Source organism: Anas platyrhynchos, chromosome 14, assembly GCF_047663525.1.
Source record: "Anas platyrhynchos isolate ZD024472 breed Pekin duck chromosome 14, IASCAAS_PekinDuck_T2T, whole genome shotgun sequence".
Taxonomy (NCBI): domain Eukaryota; kingdom Metazoa; phylum Chordata; class Aves; order Anseriformes; family Anatidae; genus Anas; species Anas platyrhynchos.
This window is the reverse complement of record NC_092600.1, coordinates 10,875,349-10,901,966: the sequence shown is the minus strand read 5'-3', so window position 1 is coordinate 10,901,966 and position 26,618 is coordinate 10,875,349. Positions and strand designations below refer to the sequence as shown.

General features: G+C 44.7%; 1 protein-coding gene across 2 annotated transcripts in view; it reads left to right on the top strand.

The window, feature by feature from the left end:
- Window positions 1–26,618, top strand: part of ERGIC1 (endoplasmic reticulum-golgi intermediate compartment 1) — a 58,787-nt gene that overhangs the window by 11,977 nt on the left and 20,192 nt on the right. The window contains exons 2-3 of one of the 2 annotated variants that reach the window (XM_027468291.3): window positions 10,622–10,683; window positions 16,975–17,047. In XM_027468291.3, coding sequence (XP_027324092.1) covers window positions 10,622–10,683; window positions 16,975–17,047 — 135 coding nt within the window. The remainder of the gene's footprint in view (window positions 1–10,621; window positions 10,684–16,974; window positions 17,048–26,618) is intronic. The other variant, XM_072023338.1, reaches the window with a different exon arrangement.

Here is a 26,618-nt window from a genome sequence, read left to right as displayed (position 1 = left end):
CCACTGGGGACTGAAAGAAGGGTGTTTCCCTTCTGCCATTAGTCTCTAGCCTGAATGATCTTGCTCTGACAACAGCGTGTTTGTAGCTTTGTTTTGATTCTGTGAATGCACAGAGAAGGCATCCAGCGTGGCCTCTGTATTGCTATTTTTTCCTTCTGCCTCCAAGCTACCCTGATGGTGGTGGTGCAGGAAGAGGCTTCTGAGACAAACATGGTGACTAAATTCTAAGCTCCCCTTCGCAATGCCAACCTCCACTAACATTTTCCTGGGGAGAGAGAATAGGCTCTGGTTGCGCACAGTTGTCTTTGAATGTCAGAAGGACTTAATCCAACTTACATTTATAATGACTGAGTTTCTTCCTGCATCCCGTGTCCTCCTCATAAATGATAAATCATTTCGTGCAAAGCATATTGCAGGGTTCTAAGCTGTAAGTGGTATCCCTGGTAAGAGCCTTAATAGCAGCAGGTAGCGAGTGAATCATAGTCCGTGAACTCTTCCCGTCTCCAGGGATGCTTCTCCCAGAGGTGGGAGCAGCAGTAATGAGAGGAAGGCAAGTTGTGCAGTCAGCTTTGCTGCGGGCTGCTTGAAAACTCCTGGGGGCTGCTGTTCCAGCTCATCCTGTGTGCACTTAAACGTGGCTCCTGGAGCGGGGTCGAGGTTGCTCATTCTCCTCTCCTCGCTTCACACCTGCCTTGGTTTCCTGAACTGCTAATGCAGCTCTTCTGTCGTGAAATGACAAACTTAAAAATAGACGCGGCCGCACAGATCTTGTGGGAAGAGCTGGCTGTGTGTCTTTGTGCATCAGGCTTAGAGCTCCTGTGAGGAGCAGAATGAAGGTGACTGAACCAAGCGTCTCCGTGCTCTGAATCATATGCCTGTACCGCGCCGATAAAACAGAAGTGTTTGAGAAGGCAGATAGGTAAGCAGCAAGAGGGGGAATAAAAGCATGCGGAGAGTGACGAATCCCAAGGTTATGTCCCTGTCTCCAGGGGGAGTTAATCCTTCTAAGAGTTAAGGATGATTTGTCTCTGCTATGGCATCTGAATAAAAATGTGAGTTGGCTGAATTCGCTGATGTCTGCGTGAAGTAATTAAAGAGCATAGTGTAATTCAGAAGGCTGTGGCCTAGAAATGAATTTATTTAGAATGTCTAAATTTAGATGTAGGATGTGTAGCTGCTTACCAAGAAAAGATACTCGATGTTTTCTAACCTGATACCAGGTGGAGCTGCCTCGGGATGCCTGCTACTGAGGATGAAGTGGATGCTGGGGTGGATTTGGCTCCTTGAGGCCCTCCCATGGTGTAGGTAGATTTCATGAAGCGCAGTCTGCAGTGGTTGTTCCAAGTGATGTTCCTAGCGTGTTCCTAGAAATTCCCCGTGTGGCAGTTGTCCTACCCATCTGGAAAAAGGTCGTAGGATCAACAAATAGAGTGCCTTATCTTTTGAGGAAAAACTTTTTTTTTATGAGTTTGTGAGTGTGTAATCTGCATGAGATACCTCTCTCTGTATTTCTTGAATGCAAGTACAGTGTGTAACGGTAGAAGTTGTCTCTTCCACGTTGTAACTCCGTTTGCTGGGGAGTACGTAATGAATGGACTGTGTGAGGAACAGGCAAGCTTTGTTGTGTTAGTCAGGAATTGGCGTGTGTGTGGAGAAACACTGACATCAGGCCTTCTTGGATCGCTTTTACTTGAGGCCTGCAGCCACACTGATTCACTTCTCTTTGGTTTGCAAGAAGGACTTGACAAATAGGAAAAAAAAACAGCAGTGGTATTGCACTTGGAGATATCTCCTGTTCGTAGGAGCTGTGCTACTTGATGTTGAATTGGGTAAGGGCATTACCAGCACGTGGGCAGAAGGACAAGGGGAAACGAGTTTTGAAAACTCTGACAAATCTGTATTCCCCTGTGTAGTGGCAAGGGAACATTTCTTGTGTGAAATAGTTCTTCAAATACCAACCTAATCTTGTTCTACTTCACTTCAGGACAAAAATCCTGTCAATGTGTGTCACAGATGTCCTGCCTTTCTCTTTTTCAGCCTGCAGCCCCTCTGTTTCTCCAAGCAGTGATGTTTATGGCCAAGAAGGAACCAATTGAGAATGGAGTTCTTATTGACCCTAAAAACCCCTTGGGACACTTCAGGCTGCAAGGCTTCACTAGTGGGCTCTTTTTAACCTTTTTTTTTTTTCTCCTTGTATCTTAAAAACCTTAAGGAGATCTCCCCCACACCCTTTATTTGGGAGATGTTGTTGTATCTGATGGATTTTGATGCTCCCTGCTCACACTGAATGAGTCCTTCTTGTTGTGCTATACCCTGACAGGCAGCTGGGCATCACCTAGCTGCTCATTCTCTTTCCCCAGGTAGGATAGGGGACAGAAGTGGAAAGGTAAAAGTGACAGAACTCACGGGGTGAGGTAAAGCAAAAGCCGCTTACACAAGCGAAGCAAAACAAGGAATCCATTCACCACGTCCCACCATCAGGCAGGTGTGCAGCCACTCCCAGGAAAGCAGGGCTCAGCATGCATAATGGGTTCTTGGGAAGGCAAACGTCACTCCAAACATCCCCCCTTCCTTCTGCTTTACTCCGGTTCTATCTTTGGCCAGTCTGGGCCAGCTGTCCCAGCTCTGTCCCCTCCCAGCTCCTTGTGCACCCCTGTCTCCTTGCTGGGGAGGAGCACGAGGAGCTGAAAATTCCCCGGCTCTGTGTAAGCACTGCTCTGCAATAACTGAAACATTAGTGTGTTATCACTGCTGTTTTCATCAGAAATCCAAAACAGAAAAAACTGAAATCCAAAAAATATGAGCCTTTACAAAGAAAATTAACTCTATCCCAGCCAAAACTGTGACACCTGTTTAGCAGTGGGCCTCCAACATGCAGCATGCTGGAATATAAACTCGGGCTCTGCAGTTCTTCAGACTTCTTATTGTAGTAAAACGAGGATCTTTATACTATTTTCAGAGTTAATTTTCTCTATCTGTACTCACTAGCCCCTTCTTTGTCTAGTTTAGTCATACCTGCTGTAGAATCACAGAATGTTCGGGACTGGAAGGGGCCTTGAAAGATCATCTAGTCCAATCCCCCAATCTTTGAATCTTTGATTGTTTGGTTAACTTAATAGTGAGGTTACCTTTCTGCTTTTAGATGTGTGGTACATGGCAGGTCACTTCAAGTAGAGTTACTAGTTAATGAAGCAAATTGGTTCAATAGTACCATATCGTCTTTTTTTTCAAACAGACATCGAAGCTACTGATGCATAGTAAAATCAAGGTAGTTTTTCACTGTGCCCTGGACCAGCTATTGAGAGTGAGTAATGGCACCAGAAATTAGTGGCCTCAACTTCAAATGCAGTATCTGCTGAAAAAGAGATGCTGGTTAATGTGGGAGGTGGAGGAACCGAGCATTGTTTAAACACCCACATTCTTCTGTGTGAATCACAGCCACGGACCCTTGCTGCTAAGACAAGATGACATGATGTATTTACGCCACTGTTGACCAGCTAGAGGTGGAATGTCAGACCTTATATCATTTTTTTAATTGTTTTTGACATCAGAAATGTAATTTCCTGTAATGTATGATCGTGTCCTCTAGACACCTTCCCTCTTCAGTGCGTGCTGCAGACCTACCTGTGATAGAGCCAATATGCTTCAAAAAGAAGACTGATGTTTAAATATCTGTTTTTATTCTGGCGAGAAATAAACTCTGCATAAAGCATAAAAATGTTTTTCCTCTGTCTGCAAGCATTAAAGCTAAATTTCTGAATCACCTGAGAAGTGGCGAGGGAGGAAAATTAATCTGCTGCTGACTTGGAGTGCCCAGATTCTGTTCTGTGACCAAGTGCAATGTGAACCATTGAGTTGTACTTACAAGTATTGTTTTTTTTTTTTTTTTTTTGTATTGCCTCAATTTTTTTTACTTCCTGCTCCCAAAAAAGATAACAGCATCTTACAGAGATGTTACTCTAGTGTTTTACTGAAGCTTCTTTCAGACTCCAAATATAACAGATGGGATTTTTCTATTCAGGGAGGTGGTAATCTTGAACAGAGTAAAGTATTTATTGCTTAATTTCCTGAAATATTTCAGATCCAGACTTGAAACTGTTCAGGTGCATGCAAAGCACGCCTTGGCAGGAAGCCCAACCTGTAGGAGCTCCTGCTGCAGGAGTGAGCTCATCCCTCTTCTCCAGGCAGACATTTTGAGTATCCACTCTAGAAGAAAAATTAATGTTCGGGTAGGCATCCTCTGCCCTCTCTGTCACCCATCTTGCTCTGTCAATCAGATGGATTTGAAAGGAAAGTCAGGAACCACCCCGGGGCTGGGGATGTCGACTTGCTTCATTCTGTTGGTTTGACCGACCAGCGCCTTTGCTGAGCTGGCTCTGGACGTAATTGCTCGTGGCTGTCCCATTCAGACAAGTGCTTCTGCATCTGCCTGGGGCTTGTTAAATGTTTTGATGCTCTCTGTGGCCCTAGGAGACCCTGAAAACTGAACAGGAAGAGCATATACTTCTAAGAAAAAATGCTTGAATAGCAACAGCCCATGTTAGTCTAGATACAGCCTGAAGTTCATCTGATGCTTGCTGGCACTTTGCATGTGCCATCTATTTCTTGGGTCCATCGAGGTACGCCTGTCTGCAATTTTACCTGGCTATCCACTTGTGCAACTGCGGGAAGGTGAGACCAGACATGTCACGTCCATGTTTCGGAGAGGACTATTGCACACCTGTCCGTCAGACAGCCTGAGCTCTGCCTCGGATCTCCTTTAATCATCTTAAGGTTTGTGGATTCTGTTTGAGCTTCCTAAAGAAGAGCTGCTCGAGGATCATTGTTAAACATGCTGCTTGACCAGTTCATTGACATTCCTGCCAGGGAGGTGAGAAAGTTTCTGGTTTTGTCCTTCCAGCTTTGGAGAGGGGAAAAAAGTATTGTAGTGTTCCCTGACGTTAATCATCGATGTTGGTTCCAGTGGAACTCTGACATTACCACCAGCCCTTTTTAGTTTCTTTGTTTGTAACCATGCTGTCCATTGAAACACAAGACAATAGATACACTGGATGTGTCAGGAAATTCCTTTGTTATACTGATGACAGCCCAGTGCTATCTTTAGCCTTGTATTCTGGTACTGCGAGGTCCAGCTCTGCCTTTATGAGGCTCTGTGTGACCTGGAGGAGAAGCTTTCCTAGCGAAAAGTTTGTTGTTTCCATCCTACAACCGTGTCAGTTGTAGGATGTTATTTTGCCTTACAAGTCTCGCCTATCTGAGCAAAGGAAGAAAGCTGCCAAAAGCTCGATATAAATAACCTGCTGTCCCTCCTGTGGAAACTGTCCGTGTGCACGCTTTGGAAGCGTAAAGTGATGCATCCCTTTGTGAGAGCGGGGTAAACTACACGATGCTGCCGGCTGAGTTCCCTTCGCCGTTACTGAGAGGTGATGAACATGCTGTAAATCTACGCCCTGGTTTCTCGTGATTGTTTAGGAATACCAAAGTGGGTATTCACAGCGTAGTACAGTGTGTCTCGCTGCATCGTGAGCTGTCTGGTAGAACTTTTCCGAACATCGCGTCTTCCTCCGGCGTTAGTAATACCTTCCGCTGCTTTTAACGTGCTGGTATCAGAAATCCATAAGGCAGCTTTTGCAACATAGAGGGCACAAGGTTCCTGTCTGTTCCCAGGGTATAAATACTCCTCCAAGTGACCAATGCTTCAGGAACCTTGAGGCTTTCTGGAATTTTTACTGCAGGTGCTTGCAGGAACATCTGACCTGAGGGCAAGTAAAACCTGTTCCCCTTTTCCATGCATCCAACTGCAGGCCTCCTCCCTCCTAGGTTACAAATCATCTGTGATGGCTAATCCTCATTCTTTCCTCTTCCCAGGACAGTGTAAGTGATCCCCTGGAATTGCTTTGAACTCTGTGACAGAGGCAAGAAGCCAGTGGCAAAAGGAGAGGACTTTGAGTGAAGCATACAAGTTAATCAGATTTTTAAACCTTAGTTCTGATAGGAGCTGTTGCTTTCACACATGCCTGATTTCTTGGGGCATAGGCTCTCCTGTTACAGTAACTCTTCCCAACTTCACAAAATTAAGAAGTTTGCTTGATTTATTTATTTGCTAAAATGATTTCTAATTAATGAAGTCTTGTTTTGGTTATTTCTGGGATCTCATCTCTCTGCTGTCCCACAAGCATGCTTTTCCAGCTGTCATTGAATCTTGTGCAATTTTTAATCTCCTTTTAACTGTGAGTTTAAATTAGAGTTAATTGAAGGTACCTTTTTTTCCCTGACCAGGCCAGCATCTCCATCATTCTTTTCAACGTCCAACGTCTTGCTCTCCTTTTTGTTTTCCCCTTTCTTCTCTAAATGTGCAAACCCAGCTGCTGCCTCAATCTTCCTGGATCAGACTGGGTTACACTTCCTCAAGCTGTGGCCAGTGCCATATGCTTTATGTGAAGATACCTGGTACCTGCAGAGTATTTTTCAGTTACCAAACCATAAACCCTCTGAACCCAGAGCACGTCTTTTCAAAGCAGATGAATATTCTGTCAGGATACTTGCATACATCCAGTCCTTGACAAAGTGACGCGCTGGGTGGACGAGGGAAAGGCTGTGGATGTGGTCTACCTTGACTTCAGCAAGGCTTTTGACACCGTCTCCCACAGCATTCTCCTCAAGAAACTGGCTGCTCTTGGCTTGGACTGGCGCACGCTTCGTTGGGTTAGAAACTGGCTGGATAGCCGGGCCCAAAGAGTTGTGAATGGAGTCAAGTCCAGTTGGAGGCCAGTCACTAGTGGCGTCCCCCAGGGCTCGGTGCTGGGGCCGGTCCTCTTTAATATCTTCATCAATGATCTGGACGAGGGCATTGAGTGCACCCTCAGTAAGTTTGCAGATGACACCAAGCTAGGTGCGTGTGTCGATCTGCTCGAGGGTAGGAAGGCTCTGCAGGAGGATCTGGATAGGCTGCACCGATGGGCTGAGGTCAATTGCATGAAGTTCAACAAGGCCAAGTGCCGGGTCCTGCACCTGGGGCGCAATAACCCCAAGCAGAGCTACAGGCTGGGACATGAGTGGTTGGAGAGCTGCCAGGCAGGGAAGGACCTGGGAGTGATGGTGGACAGTCGGCTGAATATGAGCCAGCAGTGTGCTCAGGTGGCCAAGAAGGCCAACGGCATCCTGGCTTGTATCAGAAACACTGTGACCAGCAGGGCTAGGGAGGTGATCGTCCCCCTGTACTCGGCTCTGGTGAGGCCGCACCTCGAGTACTGTGTTCAGTTTTGGGCCCCTCGCTACAAGAAGGACATCGAGGTGCTTGAGCGGGTCCAAAGAAGGGTGACGAAGCTGGTGAGGGGCCTGGAGAACAAGTCCTACGAGGAGCGGCTGAAGGAGCTGGGCTTGTTCAGCCTGGAGAAGAGGAGGCTCAGGGGCGACCTTATCGCTCTCTACAGATACCTTAAAGGAGGCTGTAGTGAGGTGGGGGTTGGCCTGTTCTCCCACGTGCCTGGTGACAGGACGAGGGGGAATGGGCTAAAGTTGCGCCAGGGGAGTTTTAGGTTAGATGTTAGGAAGAATTTCTTTACTGAAAGGGTTGTTAGGCACTGGAACAGGCTGCCCAGGGAGGTGGTGGAGTCACCATCCCTGGAAGTCTTCAAAAGACGTTTAGATGTAGAGCTTAGGGATATGGTTTAGTGGGGACTGTTCATGTTAGGTTAGAGGTTGGACTCGATGATCTTGAGGTCTCTTCCAACCTAGAAATTCTGTGTGATTCTGTTTGTGTGATTCTTTTTCTTCTGATCTGCTGGTCTCTTGGACTTAGTAGTATCATGGGTCAGTGAGCAATGCGAGCCAGTAGTGTTTGTCTCTAATTCCAAACCTGTCTCTTTCCATTCCCTTCCTGTTAATTGTTCTGACCACTTCAGCATCCTTTTCCAGGCTTAAACACACCTCCCCTGTTGGCCTTCTCTTCTGCTGCTTGAGTCCGGCTCTGGACATCATCCTTCAAGCTCCTGCACCCCTCTGTAAGATCTCGGCTGAGCTCTCCTTCCTCCTTGCCACCCAGTCTGCTCTCGTGGCCTCTCCTGGAGATCTTGTCCACTCTTGGTTCAGTGTGGGTCCTTAGTGTCTGTTCTTTTCTAGAAACATGTTAATTCTCTGAAACGTACCCATTTATGCAGTCCTCCTGGGTTGTTCTGTACTCTGTATGAGCCTCTAGACTGTAAATTGAAGGCCGGGAAGTTGTTAGCCCAATGTTCGTGCCTCGTTAGCTGTGTCTGTTCCCTGTTCTCGTATATTAAATGATCCTTGAAGTGCTTTAAGGGCCTCGTGAGACAAATGCTGCACATATGCCATACTGTCCTTACAGAGAGGCTTGAGCCTCTAAGGATAGACCTAGAAGTTGTCAAAACTCTAGGCAAATCAGATCCGGAGATTTGCTTAAAGCTTTTCTTAGTTGTGGCATGAGAAGGAGAGAGGGAACATAACGTAGCTGAAGAGATGGGAAGCAGAAGAGCACGCTGAGACGGTGAACTGCCTTTTAAGCACTTAAAGCCAGGAGATGAATGTGGCTGGCAGACGCTGATCATCAGCTTTCTCTAGTGTAGCCTATTCCTAGCATACTTTCGCCACGTAAAACTTGATTTGTGTGTTTTGGTTGTTACTTATGTGATTAAAATGACAGAGGAGAGAGCCATGCTGTGACATCGGCTTTCCACTGAGTTATTTAAAAGCTAGGTTGCTTTTTTTAAACCTGTGATAGGTCATCCTTTCAAAACTCGTAAATATTTCTGATTGTAAGAAAAAAACTTCCTTTTATAGTATCCCCATACTGCTGTTTTTACTGAATCCGCTGTACAGCTATTTCCTATTTCTAATTGCTCACTCACCAAACAGCTCTTTTTTTTTTTTTTTTACGTGCTCTTTCTTTCTCAGCTTTTTCTCCCCGGTGCTCCATTATTGTGACTGTAGCGAGAGGACGCCAGCTTTCAGCATTTAATGGGCTGCAAGGAGGAAAGATCACCTACTTCCTCTGCCCGTGAGACCGTGATGTCAGCAGCTGCTCCGGGCTGCTTTATCATCCGCTGCTGCTGTTGCTGTGGTGCACGGGGAAGGAATGTAAACAGCTCTTTCCAGATGTTCTCGGGGCAGCTGGAGATCCATAAATGGCCTCTTTGGTTCAGGAATGTTACTGATCCATCTAGGGGATGGCAGGGAGCGGAGTCATAAAAACATACAGTTCCGTGCCTATCCTGTGCAGCGTGCTCTGTCAATTTTATCTCATGAGCAAGAGCTGTGTGCTGTCGGCAAGTGTGCTGGCTTCATCTCGCTCTGTGCTGGTGTGGCCATGGCAGCACGGGGCCTGGATGTGCTGCAGATACTGAGCTCATCCTCACGAGACCCTTCAGGGATGTACTCTTCCTATTTTCTAGGTAAATAGGATGGGTGAGCATGTTCAGGACTTGAATTGCACAGGCGAGCTACCATAATAAGCAGCTCTCCTTCCTTGGCCTACCCGTTCTTCCTCCAGCTTCGACTCCTGGGCAAGCACAGCAATAGCGTCCCAATCCTGTGTGTGACAAATGCTGTTTTGTTCACCCGTTGTACCCATGATTTAATTAGATACAGAGTAAAGGAAAGAAGGCTGATGTAGTTTTGGAGCTCTGAATATAAAATTTGGCGTAGTAGGAAGCACTGAATCAACATGGGGCTGTTTCATCTTGGTGCTGGATAGAGCAGAAATTTGGAAGCCAGCATCTCTCATGCTTGTTCAGGACTGGAAAAAGCATCAAATCTCACTTGCTAATGGCGTATCCAAAAAAGTCTATTCTGGGGGAGAACCAGTCACTTCCTTCTTTAGGGTGTGTGTGTTTTTAATGCATTAATTAATTTTTATTGAGTGGTGGAAAAACTGATGTCAGCGCTGCATTGCGGCTGGACATGCAGCAACACAAGGTGGTAGGAAATAATACAGCTAACATCATAAGGGCAGTGAAAGTTTAACCACGGAGAGTTTAAAATAGCAAAGTTGAGCCATATGGATATTAAAAGGTATGACTGAATCAAAACAACTGTCTAATATTAAGTTGGATTTTGCTGGGGGAGTAGCAGACTTCTTGGGTTAACTGAACTTCTGTGTATCCAATGTCCAAGGGTAGGTTTCTTGCCTCAACACCTTGATTTCTGGCTTTGGTATTGGCAGTCTTTGGCTACCGTGGGATACAAAGCACGAAGTGCAATGTAGGTTGTCTCTCCCTGTATTTTTTGTGAGGCCTTTATTATATTCAGGAGTCTGTAGAGTATCGTCTTCCTTTTACGGTGGTCTGTAAACTTGTCCAGCGTGACTTCTTCCCTGGCACCTGTAGCAGCTCAGATTGCAAAGATCCATGACAGCAAAGCAGAGGGAGGTGGAGGGAAGTGCTCTGGAAACTGGAGCCAAAAAGCAGAGCAGTTACATAATTGTACAGAAGAAAAAGCACTCTTTTTTTTTGTTTTGTTTTTCCTTTTCACATCCGTCTGCAGACTGAAAAAATGCTGTTGGAAAGCTGGATGGAAAAACGTTCAGCATCGTTCATCCCTGTGGGGACATGAAATGTATTGAAATATTCCACCTGTTTTATGGCTGTTACTTTTCCTTTTTCAGGTTTGACATCTACAGGAAGGTGCCAAAAGACCTTACACAGCCAACCTACACAGGGGCTATTAGTAAGTAGCACTTCATTTTGCTGTCCTTGCATACCCCTGATCTAAAATTAAAGATCTTTTGGCTTCTGTGTCTTTAAAGATATTTTTAAAGGGATATTAAACACTGGAAATGCTATCCTTTGTTGCTGAGACAGCTCATTTTACCCAATCTGTAAGGTTGCCCAAAATGACGGGGTAGTTTGCATGGATTTGGAATTTCGGTAACAAAAAGTAGTGAAGATATATTGTTATGAAAGGCAGCTCCTAAAAGCTAATGCTGAAATACCTACTCTGCTAGCTACTGAAGTAGCTAGTGAAGCTTTCTGCTAATCTTCCCAGGAACAGAAGCTATGAGTCTGCTCCAAACACTGGGGGAGTGAACGATGGCTTTTTTTTTTGCCTTTCTGTGATAGGCATCCTCTTAGTGTGAAAAACAGCCAGTAACAGTTGTGTTCACAGTTACTGAGCTCAAGTTTTTGCTCGCTGAAGAGACACGAGGAATCAAGCTGCTACAAACGGGGAATCCAGGTTTGAATTCTGGATCCATAAGAGCGGGGCTGATGGCAACATACAGTGGCCAACAGTGAGGATGGTTTGAAAAATGGATATTTCTGACATCCTAAGGGGATTCATTTGATGTTTTAGATAGGAATAATGAGCAGAGATCTTTCTTTGCCATTATTTCTCATGCTTTTAAAGGAGAAAAGTTACTTTGTCAGAAGCCACCGATAGTGATCCACTCTCACTCCCATGTATCAATACATAGACTTCAGCTGATATAAATCTCTTGCCTTGGGCCTCTTTTCCTTCCTTCCTTCTCCCAAGGTAGGCTGTAGGCTGAGTAATGCAATTTCACACAATTATATCCAGTGAGTGCACTGTGCAGAGGTAAACATTGATCAGGTTGATCCTGCCAAGTCTGTAATTAGGCGCCTATTGCAGCTTTCCTGTTCCATTGAACAGTGACTTCCTTTGATCACAGAGCTGTGATCCATTCATCCATTCTTGTAGATGGGTCAGTAGCCCTGTATGTCACGGCTGACGTGAGTGATGTCATATCCCTTGATGACAACAGGCATCAAATAGAACTGAGTCAATAGCAGTGAATCAATGGGGCACAAAGCAAAGCATTTTGTGAGCTGGAGAAACTCCTCGCTCCTTGCTGTGAGGGTGGCTGAACACTAAAATAGGTTGCCCAGAGTGGTGTGGAGTCTCCAACCTTGGAGATACTCAAAACAACCAGATCCAGCCCCAAGCAACACCGGGGTGTTGGATGGGATGATCTCCAGAGGTCCCTGCCAGCCTCAACTATTCTGTGCTTCTGTGAAGATAGCACCGTACTGTAAATATTTACTTTCATGGAGTCCTTGTCCTCCCTGTTCTCCTGACCACTGAATTACTTGAATGTTGACTCCGTCCTAGGTTTGCTGAGACTGTGAACAAAGCTTGAATAAAATTGTTTAGTAATTTAGAGGCGTATGAGATTTAGTGTTCTTTCAAGAACACTTTGAACTTGCTTAGTGATCCTGCCTTCTCTTCTGTTTTGGAAACGCAGAGTTCCCACACTGTAACTGGTTTCCCTTTGAGACTTTGTCTTGTTATGAATCACCTGCAAAAGAGAATGTTTTAGAAACAAAAAACCCATCAAAGGCCATCCAACAGTGTTAGGCTTTCAGATCTGCAGTAAACAGCTCAAGTGATAAGTGTGTTGTGGGAAGGCTTGGAGGCTGTGACTCTTACTTAAAATTATTAGCTGACTTATTTCTTTCTATTGTTATTTGCAGCTTCTCAGGCTTTGATTTTCTTCTCTAACTGGTTCTCCTTCTTTTTGTCAGTGTTTGCAGACAGGTTGATAGAAGCTTTTGAACCACACAGGCAGCCAACAACCTGTAGTGGCTTTGCATATGAGGATCCTGGCTGCAGCTTTCCTAATGGGCTTTCTGTCTGACCAAGCCTGTGACTTGTAATTTGAAATCCAGTAATCTTGAGTGTTGTAGGAGGCCATGAATGAGACCGGCCCATTGCCATGCCAGTTTGAAGTCTGGGAAGGTCTCATGATTTTGTGATAAATGCTTCAGGGAATTCAGATGGTAAGAATAATAGGGGCTTTAGGCAGGGGAAGGTGCTTCCTCATAGAAAATCTGGTAGGGTGTAGTAAATCTGAAATGGCTATGGCAGCATCTGTATTTTGTCTTTCTTTAAGTCTTCCAAAGTTTACAGCGCAGATCCAAACTGCAGTAGCTGACTATTGACCTAAGCCCTTTTCACGTGATTGCTCTTGAGACTTCAGCTCAGTATCAGTTCTGGTGCTGAAAGCTTTGAAGGCTTTCTGGAATGAGAATGGCTTTTCTGCAGGATTCCTCCAGTTGCTTTTGGTCTGTAAGAAGCTTGATGTTTATCAGGGAAGAAGGAATAGATCAAATTACAGCGGAAAAGAGATGTAAGTACCGACACTGCCTCCACCCACCATGGATGAAGTGGCCAGCTCCTGTTGGAAAGACGCAGCTCAGAATAAGTATCTGCTCTTCTCCACCAAAACACTGTAACAGTGTCGAACACAGGCAAGTTCAGAAGCCAACTGGCAGGTTATTGAGAGTCTTTCTGTTATGTAGGTTTTTGTAATTTCAAAAGTTACAGTGGACGCTGCACATAAGGTGTTTCAGATCTGTGTAGAAACCCTTCTGGCTTCTAAAAACTGGTAGGAACTAAGGAAACAAGAAACATCCCCTGTGGTTCAGTGGAGTGGGTTTTGCACAGAACAACACGCCCTCTGCCCCGGACTTCTCCGAAACGCACGCGGTAGTTAGGCATCCCCTTTTTCTCAATACAGATCTCTTCTTTCAGACCACGTTGTAGTCTGTGTGCCGCTCAGCCGTGCTATTGCTGTCCCTCTTCCACCAGGTGCTTGTGCCAGTCTTCGCGATCCTTCCCACCCCTGCGCAGTGTGTGTGTGATGCCAGCACACGGCCGTTCTAACAGACCTGAATGACACGGTGACAGATTGGCCATGTTAGGGTATGTAGGCAGCAGTGGCACGTGCCATCTGGCAGCTGGACAGCAGCAGTGTGACTTCTTAAGAGAGGGGCTTGCAACTCAGCTGCTGTAGCGATCCTTCTGTTCAACAGGCAGTGTGGACGCATAGTTTGCGTGCACGTGTTGTATGCACACATGGTAATGTTATCCAGAAATACTCCATGCTGTATGGAGGCTGGAGTTTTAAATACACATCAGGAAATATCAAAGTTATGATTCACATGGCATCCGTAACGAGACCCAATCCTTGCACTTCGTAGCAGTTTGCTTCATTGTACAATAAATACTATTAATTTTATGCCTTAATATAGACATGGGTTCACATTCTCAGTCTGCGTGCTGTGTTAAACAGTTTGCATTTCTTTCATTTCTTGCAGGGTGGGGAGGAAGAGTCAGGAATGTACCTCAATGGAGCGTATATCAGAAGGGGATTTGTACAAAAGGGCTAGGTTCTAGAAAACAGAGTAGGAAAAAATGCTTGGGAGAGCTTCCTATCCTTTTGGGGTTTCTAAACAACCAACAGCAGTGTGTTCCTGTGTGCCTAATGCCAACAACCTTTGATATATTGATCGTGTTATCATACTAAAATTTTAAGAAACCTGTCTTAGATGGTCTTTCAAGCTCTGTGGGAACACCACAGCACTCTTGCAGTTAAGTTAAGCTTTATGCATTAAATTTTATTGTTTTGTCTGATCTCAGTTTTTAATCTACATTTCCAAATGTAATACAGTTGTCCAATTGTGGATGGCAGGAACTGTGCATTACATGGAAGCAAGTGAAGTCCTTCACTATGGAATAAATAGCTGAAGCACAGAGTGTGTAGATTGTTACACTGGGAATGTTGTGTGTGCCTGCAGTTCCACACGAAGGACAGGAATGTGTGTTCTGTGTGAAAAACTTTGGCACAAGAGACAGTTCAACAAAAAACTTTCACAAAAGTCTCATGCCAGACACCCCCCTGCTCTGAAGATTCTTTTTGGAAGTCTTGCAGACTTTTTCTAGTGTCCACAATGTCCATTGTCAAGAAGTTTCAGAACTTACTTAGGTGTCATGTAGAGGAAAACCTTCTCCCTCTTGTTTTAAAATGCCACCTTCCATCCCGTTCTTGTACTAGAAGGGACTGCGAGTGGTTGTTCCCATTCACCTCCTCCAGGCTGCTCATGACTTCGTAGACCCCTGTCATGTCCACTATCTGTAAGCTCTTTTTTAAGGTTGAAAACTGACTGTGCAGTTCAGAGACTGTAAAAAGTATAGAAAGCCTTTGAAAGTCCCTGACAGGTGTTTTGGGGTATTCTTATGGGACTTAAATACAGGTTCCTATAATTTTATTGTGCTGTATTTGGTAAGTATCATAACAAGTCTTCACTGGAAGAGTTGAATTGGAAAGTGAGCTTGAGGGAGATGGTGCTTTCTATACCAGGACAGAAGAAGGGAGTTTGATGATGGAAATGGCAGAAAAGAAAGTGAAAAGTTGGAAGAGAAAGAACGCTCTGGCAAGGAATTTATAATAGCAGTACCAGGCTGTGCAGAAGTGATGGAGAGCAGAGCTGCTGCTGTGGAAAGCCCTCGCAGGATGATAGCAGGGCAGAGGGGAATACGGGAAGCAGTTAAAGAAGAAAGAGTTGTCTCCCTCATAATGTTCTCCCCTGCTTTCTGCCAAAGATCAGAGATCCTCTGTGTCTGCTGTTGGGTGATTAATGGTACGAAACACTGGATCAACTAGTCCTGTGTCTGACTGGTTGCTTTTTTGTGCTCTTACGTAGGAGTAGATGTTCTCAGAAGAATTTGCTGCTGTGCTTTAAGTAGACCTTCCTCCACCCCCATGCTGCATGATGCAGTGTGCCAGCGGCTCAGCTGGGTTACAGCAGTGCTTTTCTGTGCCTTCACAGCCAGGAAATGTGTGACCATCTGAGGGTTTTCTTTTCCTATGAATATTCCCTCTTACTTCCCATTTTCCTACTGGTCTTTTTTTTTTTTTTCCTTTTCTCCTCATCTTCATCCTACCTAATGAATTTTTTGGGCGTCTCTTTTAATCTGTTGCACTTCTGAAAGGGTCAGTAAATGAACCCACCCTTGGAGTGACGGACGAGGAAGGGGAAGCAGTGCACTTCTCCTTCCTCAGAACCATCGGCTGACTAATGTGATGAACGAGGCACAAGGCTCTGGGTCACTCAGGCGTCTGTCTCAGCATTCACCCTGAGTACCTCCTCTTTCCTTCCCATGCCTCTCACATTCTCCACCGAGGCAGTTTGGTTAAAATTGCTCCCTGGCCAGTTGTGGCTTGAACCTTCCAACGGAATGGGTTTTCGGGCTGTATAGGTCATGTGGAATAAAGTTGAGGAACCCGTTTTTTTTCTTATTTATTTCTCAACCTTAATTAGTGGCTATGGTAAAATGGTCTTGTCCAAAGAGTGCTTGGTCATCGTTACTGTGCTGGGACTGAGGGGTGAACCAGACTGTATGCCTGCTGTCACAATCCTGGAATAGCATGCCATTGCCCTCTTCACTCTTTTGCGTAGTGATTCACGGTGAACTTGGATATTTGATTGAATGTAAATGCACGCTGCAACCCTGTCTCTTTGAATTGACACATCCCTGTCTGCTCCAGTCATCCCTACTCAGTAAGATTTCCAGCTGTCCTTCCTCCCAGCCTCTGCTGTGTAGGACACTGCCCATCACTGCTGGATGAAGGGCACCCTGCAATGCTTTGAACAGTTTTCTGATGAAGAGTAACCAGTAATAAACCAGTAATAAACCAGTAACTTTTGGTTCCCTTCTTTTAACTGTAGGTTGGCTGTCTTAGAAATGATATGAACCTTGTGTCCAGGTACTTAGCATTTACTTTATTAGGAATTTTTATTTTCTAGAGTCAATTTGTTGCCAAATGGAGAAATTAGAGAAGTATCAGGCGTTATTTAGATGAGCCCATTATAGCAGTGACTCTGCTGTACCGACTCAATCTAGTGGTTAGTGGAGGGAGGCTGCAAGATGACTTACAGATAGCCTTAGGAATTGACAAAGAACTGAAATGTCTCCTAATTCATGAAATACTGCATAGCTGACTAGGGCTAAGATACACAGCAGGATGTTGGGTGTTGGTATGCCATGGAAGTCACTGCTCTGATGGCCTCATCTCAGTCATTGTCTCAGGAGAGTGTTAGTTCTCAAGTATGTCTGGGTGGCATATATACAGGGGGAATAATCTGCCTGCGTGAAAACAGTTTGTGTCTTTATTAGAGATATGAAATTAACCTTTTCCTCTACTCTCCTCTTTTCCAGTCTCTGTCTGCTGCTGTCTCTTCATACTGTTTCTCTTCCTGTCTGAGCTGACCGGATTCATAGCCACTGAAATGTAAGTAAAAATCATGTTTTCCTTTGTTGGAATGTATTTTTATAGATGATTCTTTACAGCTTTACTCTGTTATATTGGAAAAATATGCCAGTAATTTCACTGGCCCAGTTAGTTGGCTAATAGTTTAGGATTCCTTTAGGTTGAGTTAAAATTCTCAGATGCTCATCCAGCTTTCAGATTTACTAAGGTAGACTGGGCAAACTTGATTCTAAAATAATTTTGTTAGAGAAAATTGTTCCAGACTTGCTTGATCATTTATCAGTTGCATACTAGATTTTTCTGTTGAGCAAGGTGGATATTTTTGATGTGACCACAGATCCCATAAAAGGCTTTCATCCCCTTTCAGTCCTCTGATGATAGGTGTAAGGCACTGTGAGCACTAAGATCAATGCCAGTCAGCTGACATTCCCTTTTTCTCCTTAAGTTCTTGATTTCTTGTCCTCATCTGGGATTTGTTTCTGCTCTCCTCCTGACTACGTGCTTTTCTCTACTGATTCAAAGTGATTCTGGAAAAATAGTGTCTTTTTTTTTTCACTGGTGCCTCCTGTTTAAATGCGTGGTGCCAACTGGTTGAAACCTTGTGGTCTGTGCTCCGAGACTGTTGGGTCTTGTTGCTGATAAGGCAACAAGACTGATCTCAGACAAGTTATTCTCTTTTCCCCTCACTTCCCTGTGGGTAGAATGGGTACCCCAATCTGCCAGTCTTCACTGGATGTCTTCAGAGATGCTTTTGGGGAAAAGGAATTGCATAAAATAGGAATGCTTACTAGTTTAGTGTTAATAATAGCATTTTTCCTATGTCAGGTAGAACTGGATGTCTAATACATTTAGGTAGCTTTACTCATGCAATGAGTTTTATCTTCTTTCTTTGTACCTCTTAAGCCTTATTTGAAAACTTAGTTAACAGGTTTTTTGTCTGAAGAGTTGTCCCTAAGTGACCTCTTTGGGACCTGCTCTGAGCAAAATAGAAATTTATTTCTGCTTTTAAAAATTGCTCATAGAATAAATATTTTAGTTAAATGCATTTTTTTTCCTGTTCTTATGTTCCTCCTGTCTTGAAGTTAACTTTTCTTAGTAACTATTTACCTAAGTACCTTCGGGGTTCTAGGAAACATTCTCCATCATCCTGCTGATGTGGCAGTGAGCTCACTGGACTGTGATGCGGTTTTCCTGGAGAGTTAGGAAGGGTGGAACTTCTGTCAGACTTGTGTACGGGTTGATAGACACACATGTCACTGTGAGCACAAAAGCTCTGAAGGCCACTGAACTTGTGTGCCATAGCTTCACTGACCATGCTTTGTGTTGCTTGTGATGACCATGTAATTTTTCAGTGTTTTTATGTGTCTCTGACTTGGGTCAGGAGTTTAACTTCAAGAATAACTTTAACCTTGAGTAATGTTCAATGTTAAGACAGTACTGTAATCTAGCTCTAGCTATTTTTTATGCCTATTGCTCAATTGCTTCAGAGATCATGTCCCTTAGTCCTTGAAAGTTTCTTTGAATTCAGTTCCATGCATTTGCTTATGAAATACTAGGGTCACCCTATCAAACCACTTCTCTCAGGAGCTAAATTTTCTTGGTTTTCTTGTTTATAAAAAATAGAGAAAAGCAAGACAAATTGCTTCAAGTAAAATAGTACTTATCTTGCTATCCTTTTAGATCTCATTTTCTTAATTTTTTTTTTAGCTAATGTTTTATCGGAGGAATGAGTAATATTTACCTGATTTTGATCAAATTGAGCGTCTGTGCCATTAGGTAGTGATAGTTTCCTGACTACAGATTTCTTTTTTGAACAGCAAAGTTGTATAATTCTCTGACGCCTCTTCGTGCTTGTTTCACCTTGTGACTTTCTGAACAAGATGATGCATTTTCCACAAAGATGTTAGAAGTGCTCTAAGTTCCTGAACGCTCAGCTGACAGGATTCTTGTTAAAACCTCAGAGAGTTGGTAACTGTCTTTCCCAGCAGGAACTGGGAAGAGGGAGGAGGTGTCTACAAGCAATAAAACAGTAACATTTTAGAGGGGATGTCATGGAAGAGACTGAGACAAATGAATGCAGGAAAACTGCTTCGTCATGGGCAGACCAACACAACAGCTCACTGAATATGCAAACCTCCTTTCGATGAGTTATAGGTCAGCAAAATCTCTTGCTGGGAAAGATCAGCCACAGCAGTTGTGAATAGGCTCCCCCTGTAACAGCGGAAATACTTCAGAATGTCATGCAGCAAAGTGCTTCCCAGTTCAGTAACTCTAAAGCAGAAGTACACTTTTCTTTTTCCATTTCTTACTCATTGCTTTCTCTTCTGGGAAATCCATGCCTTAAAAGTGTACGAAGATGTTGCTAACCTTTTTTTTTCCTCTAGTGCATTACTGGCACTATGTTGTGAGGCAGTATAGTCTCATGGTTTGGAACATGGGTGCAGAAGTGTGGAGCTATTATGTGGTCTGGAACAGTGTGAGAACTCTGTACCACCATTATAAACTGGGTGGTGGTAGGTAACAAGGGAGATGCTAGCTCAGAAATATTTTTGAGCCTTGTTTGCCCACAAATCAAATACTATTGAAGATGCAGGAGATGCCTTTTGTGCAAACAGTTCAATTCCCATCACCGTTTATTGCAGGTTTCAAGTTTCTTTTACATCAAGTTTCTTTTTTATATCTGTTATATCTCTTGCAACACATATCCCTCCCATCTTGAAACTTCCTAGGTCAGCCAGGATTTGAATGATTAACCAGTGTGTGCACTAGCATGAGGTGAGCTTTCCTGCTTTGCTAGTGCCAGCTGTATCAGTCTTTCTCCTCTTGTGTAACATTTCCCTTAAAGCAGTCACGTGCTTTACAGAGCCAGATTGCATGGGGATAGCTGCACATTTTTGATAGCAAGGTGAAACTGAGAGCACTTGGCCTGGTGCCTTACAGCCTCAGAGAAGTACCAGGTTTGCTGATATGGACTCGCACTTGCCTCGCAGCCCTATTACAGCCAGTAATTGTGTGCGGCGTGTGTGCACTGACAGCCTGCTTGAGGGCAAGTCAGCAGCAACCTCAACAGCAGTGGTACCCAGAGGATTAACTGTCTGGCTCTTACCAATGGCTTTTTTTGGTATATGGATCTGAAGCAGGAGGTTGGTGTGGTTTGCTGAGCTCATGTTCACTGTACCATGAGAAAGTAAGATCAGCTCTGCACCACACTAAGCCCTGATACTTGCTAGTTTCTCCCCACTGTTGGACTTCCTTCTACATTCATGTGACTGTAGCAACTTAAAATTCCTGCTATTACTAGAAGTCTGTTTGGTCACTCTTGCCCAACTCCCAATCTGTTTTTCCTTGACCAGCCCGTTGTCTTAGTGCTTACAGTCTCGACTACTAAAGACTTGTCTGGGTGGCAGAAAGCCAAGAAATCACACCTTCATCTTGAGGATAACAGTCATAACACTGAACCCAAACAGATTGCCAATGTGAGGAAACCAGCGTGCATCACGGTGGTTACGTCACAGCTCAGCGTGTGGGCATTTCTAATGAGCGTTCAGATTGCGTCCCTGGCGGGGAGCTTGCTTCAGCTAGGAAGCTGAATTAAGATGCTGTACACGTTACAGAGGACATGCAGGAAGTTAATGTGGCATAGGTAACGCACTATAACTGCACATCCTATTTTGCTGCTTACTGGCTTCCTGTGTAGATGAGCCCTGAGCAGGCTAGAAACGTCCTAGCTGCTCGTGTTAAGGATCCACTGCATGACCCTAGCAGGCAGTCCTCTGAGCAGCCACGAAGGAAACCAAAGCTTGGTTCTTAGGTGGGACTAGATCCTCTTCAGGAAAAGCACAGCGAAGTTCTGGTGAGGGAGGAGATTTTTATTTCTTTACTCAACCACAAGCTATCATTGCCCTTAAGGAGGGGTTGAGTTTAACTCTGGAAATCAAAGATAGTCATGATTTTTATTTTCGACCCATACTGGGAGTGACTGAAGACTTCAGAACGGTCCAAAACAAGACCTTAGATCAAATTCCTTAATTCTGTAAAAGACAGATAAAGAAAAGGAGGTCCTTGTCCCACATTTGAACATCTGCAAAACTGGCAGTACCAAACACATTTGTCCCACTGAGCAAATGACTCAAATGGCTGCAGACATAAAGCCAAAGTGTTAACTGTGTCCGGTATTTCCTGGGCAGGATTGACAGGTTGAGAGTAGATTGAAGGGTAGAAATTGCTTGGCATACCTTTAACGGCCTTCCTCATTCATCTTGCTGTCATGCTGCAAATCAAGAACGTAGAAATCACCTCTCTTTTCTAATTAACCCAGATCAGTTCGAGAAGTTAATAGCCGGCAAGATGATAATCCTGGAGTTTTATGGCCGTAATTAGGTCATGAATTATGTTCTGCAGGATCAATAAGAGTTTTCCAAGTATTCCATTATTAAGAAGGAAAGATGTAATTAACTAATCTAGACTACCTTGCATTGGCAGCCAGGGTTAAGGGGTAGGAGGGTATGAATGTGGTATTTGTGGTATGAGTGTTTCTGCTCAACAACAATTCCTCTGCCACAACACACTGTAGAAAGCAGAAGACCTTTTCTGGTAGTGGTGGTGGTGTGTGGGTGGTGTTTTATTTATTTATTTATTTAATTTTTGTTTGTTTGTTTTAATTGAAGTAATGACACTGAACAAGCTGAAGTGATGAGTTTGTTGCTTGGAAGGCTGTGTCCCCCCACAAGGCAATTAATTATGTAAGCAAGGATATCTGTAATAAAAATACTGCCTTTCTATACAAGCATAAATCATCAGCAATGTCCAAATCCCTTGTTCATTTAAGGTGACTGTGGTGACTGTGGCACTCACTGGGGGCACCTGCTTGCTTTAATCATTATGAAAAATACTTTGGCTGAATATCACACAGCCCAGCTCCTGTGCCGGGGCCAGGCAGCACAACTCAACTGTTCGTGCAGGCTTTTGGGTACCCCAAATATGAGAGGAAGCAAAAAGCCATGTGATTGCTTGTTCACACTGGATTCATTTGCATGTCTGAGACTGATCCTGCAGTGAAGCACAATTGTTATCATACCTACCTCGAGAGCTTTTCTGTCCCTTAGCTCTCCAAAGTATTTGAAACGTGTCTTGTGGCTCTTGGCCCGTGACGATTTCTCACCATGACTTGCAGGGTCAGGCGGTACCTGTTGTAAGCAGCAGGTGCAATAAGCATTTCTGCTGCAGGAAACCGTAGCCTCGGAACATGTGCTGCATGCACCAGGAGCACAGCGCTACAACTCCGGGCCCCAGACACCGGTTGGAGATACAACTCCAACTCCTCCAACACATCCAGTTGAGGCAGACGAAATGCTGGAGCAAGCTAGACCAGCAGGTGAAATATGGCCTGGTAGTCGGAGGGGAATGGGAGCTGCAGACTTGCTCTCTCCACGGTCTGACCTTGAGATAGTTTTCTGTAGAAGGACGTAATGCTTAGCTGCCTACCTCTCAGGGGTGTTAAGAAGCTTAATTAATGTTTGCGTAGTACCTTGGAGATTACCTAATATAAGGTGCTATATATTTGTGAAGTGTCGTTATGCCATTTGTCCTAATGTACGTGTATGGGTTAGCAGGAAGCGGAAGGTGCTGTCGTGATGTCATTTGCAATTTCTGATTCAAATCTACATTGACGTCTTTTGAACCCTTCTTCTTCCTGCCTCCTGGAGAACTGTAATTCCTTCCTTTGTAGGACACTGTGAAGCACAGAAAACACACTGAGCAAAGACCTAATGTGGGACGAAGACCTTCTAAATGACAAATCGATTGAGATTCAGAGCGTAAGAAGGAAGCTTACTAATGGCAGAGCAATAGATGTACACAATTTATTACACAGCAGAGAATTTGCAGATTTGCTTATTTTTTCTTCCCACAAATTGAGAACACGATGGTTTGTTTGTCCTGTGTTGGGTCATCTCTTGTTTGGCACAAACGAGAAGGAGATAGCTCAGGACTCTAGGCTTAGGACGGCTGTGATGATGAGATGAAATAGCAAGAGGGCTTGGAGAGTTTGCCTAAGAAAGTCTTTTGAGAGAAGCTTTGGGCTGGAGTGTGGGGAATGCCTCCTGGGATTTAGAGGAGAAGGTAAAATGCAGCTTGCTGGAGTAAGTGGTTGTATTTTTTGTCTGTATGGGAGATAACTGGGGAGGAGAGTGCTTGTTTTTTCCTCTCTGAAAGAGGGAGGGAAAAAAAAGTTGCTATTTGAAGCAAATGCTAAGCCAAGGACGACAGAGGACAAGGACGATGTCCTTAGAGAGCACCCAAGGCAGAGCATGAAGCCCTGAAAGGCTGATGCCTTGTGTCTCCTCGTGTCTCCTCTTGTCTTCAAAGGGCCGCAGGCTCTTCAGCTGTGGAAGTGCTCAAGTGTCTAATGAGGGTAGCCAGGGTTGCTGGATAGAAGTAAGTTATTGGGGAAGTTTTGTTTCTGGGGAAACAAAGCTGTTGTATCATAAATCTAAGTGCCAGAGCTTGGAGAACAAGTCTGGCCGTCTTTGGATAAAATCTTACAGAAATGCTGAGCCCTCTTGCTGCTCTTCCCCCCTTTCATTCTGTCTCTTGTGCCGCTTGCACAATCTGCAATCCTAGATGACTGTTTCTGTGTAATGCTACAAATTTATAAGCAAACGGGATGAACATCTATCACCAGCAGCATTGCTTAGGAATGCAAAGTATTTCAAAGTGGCTCTTTCTAGAAGTGAAGCAGATTCTTTCTGTGTAGCTCATAGCCCCTGCTGCGCAGAGAAACTTTCCTCTATTTCCTTGAAGCAGTGATGGGAGGCCCTGGGGAGGGAGAGGTAAACCTCCTACATTTGCTATTGCCCTCGTTATACTTTCATAGCTCTGCATCTCGCCTCTCCTTTATTATACCACTTTTATTCAAACAGACCTTAACATCAGCCAGGAAAACACCAATTCCTACTTGCTTGGGGTCTTTGGAGGAGGTATGTGCCACCTCTGGAGTCACAATACAGCCCTGTATGCTGCCTCTCTAAAGAGCTATAGAAGCAGCTGTGTTTACGGCATCCTGCCCGACCTCAGATTTTATTTCCCTTCTGACCGTCCCCTATTCACTGTTAGGCACAGTTGCTCTGATCCTGGGACATATTACATTCCAGAAGAGACAGGTATAAATTACAGCCAACTTTTCTTCTTCTGGAGACGTTATCCCTTCAGGGGGAGTTGCTAGAGGTGGCAAATACTGCCTTCCCCAACATCCCAGAGCTGTCCAATGAAATAAGGCTGTGTGCAATTTGTTTTTGTTTTTTTTTGCCTTGAGGAGGAGGAGGATGGCAGCTGAGATGTGAGTGCCAGTTCTCTGCTAACTCCATCCAGATTTTTGGGGGAGGTCTGGAAGGAGCAGCCTTGACCCTGGAAGTCTGCTTTACATGTGAGATTTCCAGAAAGTGTTTTGAGAGTGAGATTTCCAGTTTGTTGAAAGAGGTTTGCCCTGGAAAGCTTGGCCTGTGGTATGTTCTCACCGTGCCCAAGGTTCTCCTTGGTGAGATGCACCTCAGTAACAGCAGATCAGTGTGAGGGGTGCAGTTTGGAGCCCCTGCTAAGAAACCTTGCTGGGTTTATTAGCACAGGCCCTCCTAACGAGCTGGGAGGAGGCAGCAGCATCCAGCAGGCAGGGTGCCCCACCAGAGGCAGCGCTGCAGGCCCGAGGGAGGGGAAGCGAGGAGATTGTTACAAGCTGCCAGATGTCTACACGGTGATAGACAGGGCTGTGAAATTCCTCATGGATAGGAGGAGCAGGGGACTACCAGGTGAAGAGGAGGAGGAGGAAGTGGCCGTGAGCCTTGCCCAAGAGACAGGCTGGGAGCCATCGGTCCAGTGACCGGAGCTAGGACGGGACGCCGGTTCCCTTTATCTCTGCGACTGATGGGCGGCGTGACGTGGGCAGGCTGACCTATTTCTCTTTGCCTCAGTGATCCAGTCTGCAACCAGGTGACCTCACTGCTTTGCCTTCAAATGTAAAAGCTTCTTTTACACGTAAAGGCCCTGTGTGGGCAGTGTATCCATTGACTTCTACCAGCAACCGCTTCTTGCTCACGTATCACTGAAAGGCCTACAGGCGTTGCTTCACGCAGCACACCTGGCTGCACATCTTCTAGCTTGCTCAGAATTGGAAATCAGCAACTACAAACATTGACCTTCCTAGGATTTTTCTCCAAGGATCTGGGATTTATCAGCTCAGGTGCCAAACCTCACGTGCTTCTCTGCTGGCCCTGGTGTGGATGCTCCTTTTTGCCACTGACATCGGGTTGCCTGCGATGCTGGCTGGGCACAGACCCATCTTGGACAGCAGAGAGCTGGGGAGAAGCCAGGTGTGGTTACGAAAGAGGCCGGCTGGTGACTGGGATCTGGATGGGAGAATGCAGAAAGGTGCATTGCTTGGGGGAACTAACGCCTCTCCTGGCTGGAGTGCTCCTCACCGCCGTATTTGGACATATGACTTAATCCTGATCACTACCCAATCTGCCAGTAATGAACACGTAGATTTAGTGCATTCCACCTGGAAGGAGAAGGCTCAGCCAAGAAGCCTCTAACTAGGTCGCTGATGAGCAATCTTGCCTCTCCCTCTGTGTCATTTTTGTTAATCACTTGAAAAATACGTTGAGTAATGATTGCAAGCAACTTGTCAAGCCAATTAAAAACAGAGAAAGGTAGGGCTGCGAAGCTGAAGACAAATGCTGTGCTGGTTTTAAATGAGTGTCTGTAAACCCCACTGACCCGTGAGTAATTACCTCAGAAAAAATTGGCAGCTGTGTGTTTCTCAGTCTGAAGACTTGTTTCTTCTGAATCCACAGGGCAAACAGTTCATTATGGACCAGAGATGTATCACCTGAACAAAATCACTTTGATTCTGTCTTGTTAGCTGCCCTTAGTCTGCTTTGTCTATTAGCATATGTATTCTTTGGCAAGGGCTTGTCAAAGGGTTTCGTGCACTTTGAGCATTAAATAAAAATAAAACAGAGCGCTTCGTAGCGAAGGTAGTTTATTTTATGCACCTTGCCTAAACGTAAGTTCCAGTAGCTTTATTATCTGTCCTGCTGGAAGATAAATTGTCAAATCTTCTCACATGATGAAGCTGAACAGTGTCGGACTTGAGAGAGAAAGAGCTGTTAGGTACCCTCGGCATCTTCTTGGGTCAGTGTGGTGTGTTTTGCTGGATTGGGTTTCAAGGACATTTTAGCTCATTTGTTTGTGCTTGTGTTGGTTCTTTTGGTTTATATTTTATCTCAGATGGATTGCATGTGCCAACAATAAATATTTATACTCTTGTATTCTTTTTTACTGTATCTCTATTTTGTCTTCTGTGAAATCTGTTTCATAGCACCCACAGTGCTGGCACATCATTACTTGTTGGGAGACTGTTGCGTAGTGTGTTAGATCCTGCTGCCCAGGATGTTTCCTTCCATCTGTTTCCTGGCTTGAATCCTTTTCTCCTCAATTTCAGTCATTCCTTTTGATTATGGCTCACAGATTGAAATGAAACATTAAGGAGAGAGGTACAAGGGGAAAAGTGTAAGAGGAGACCTTGGCATGCAAAAAT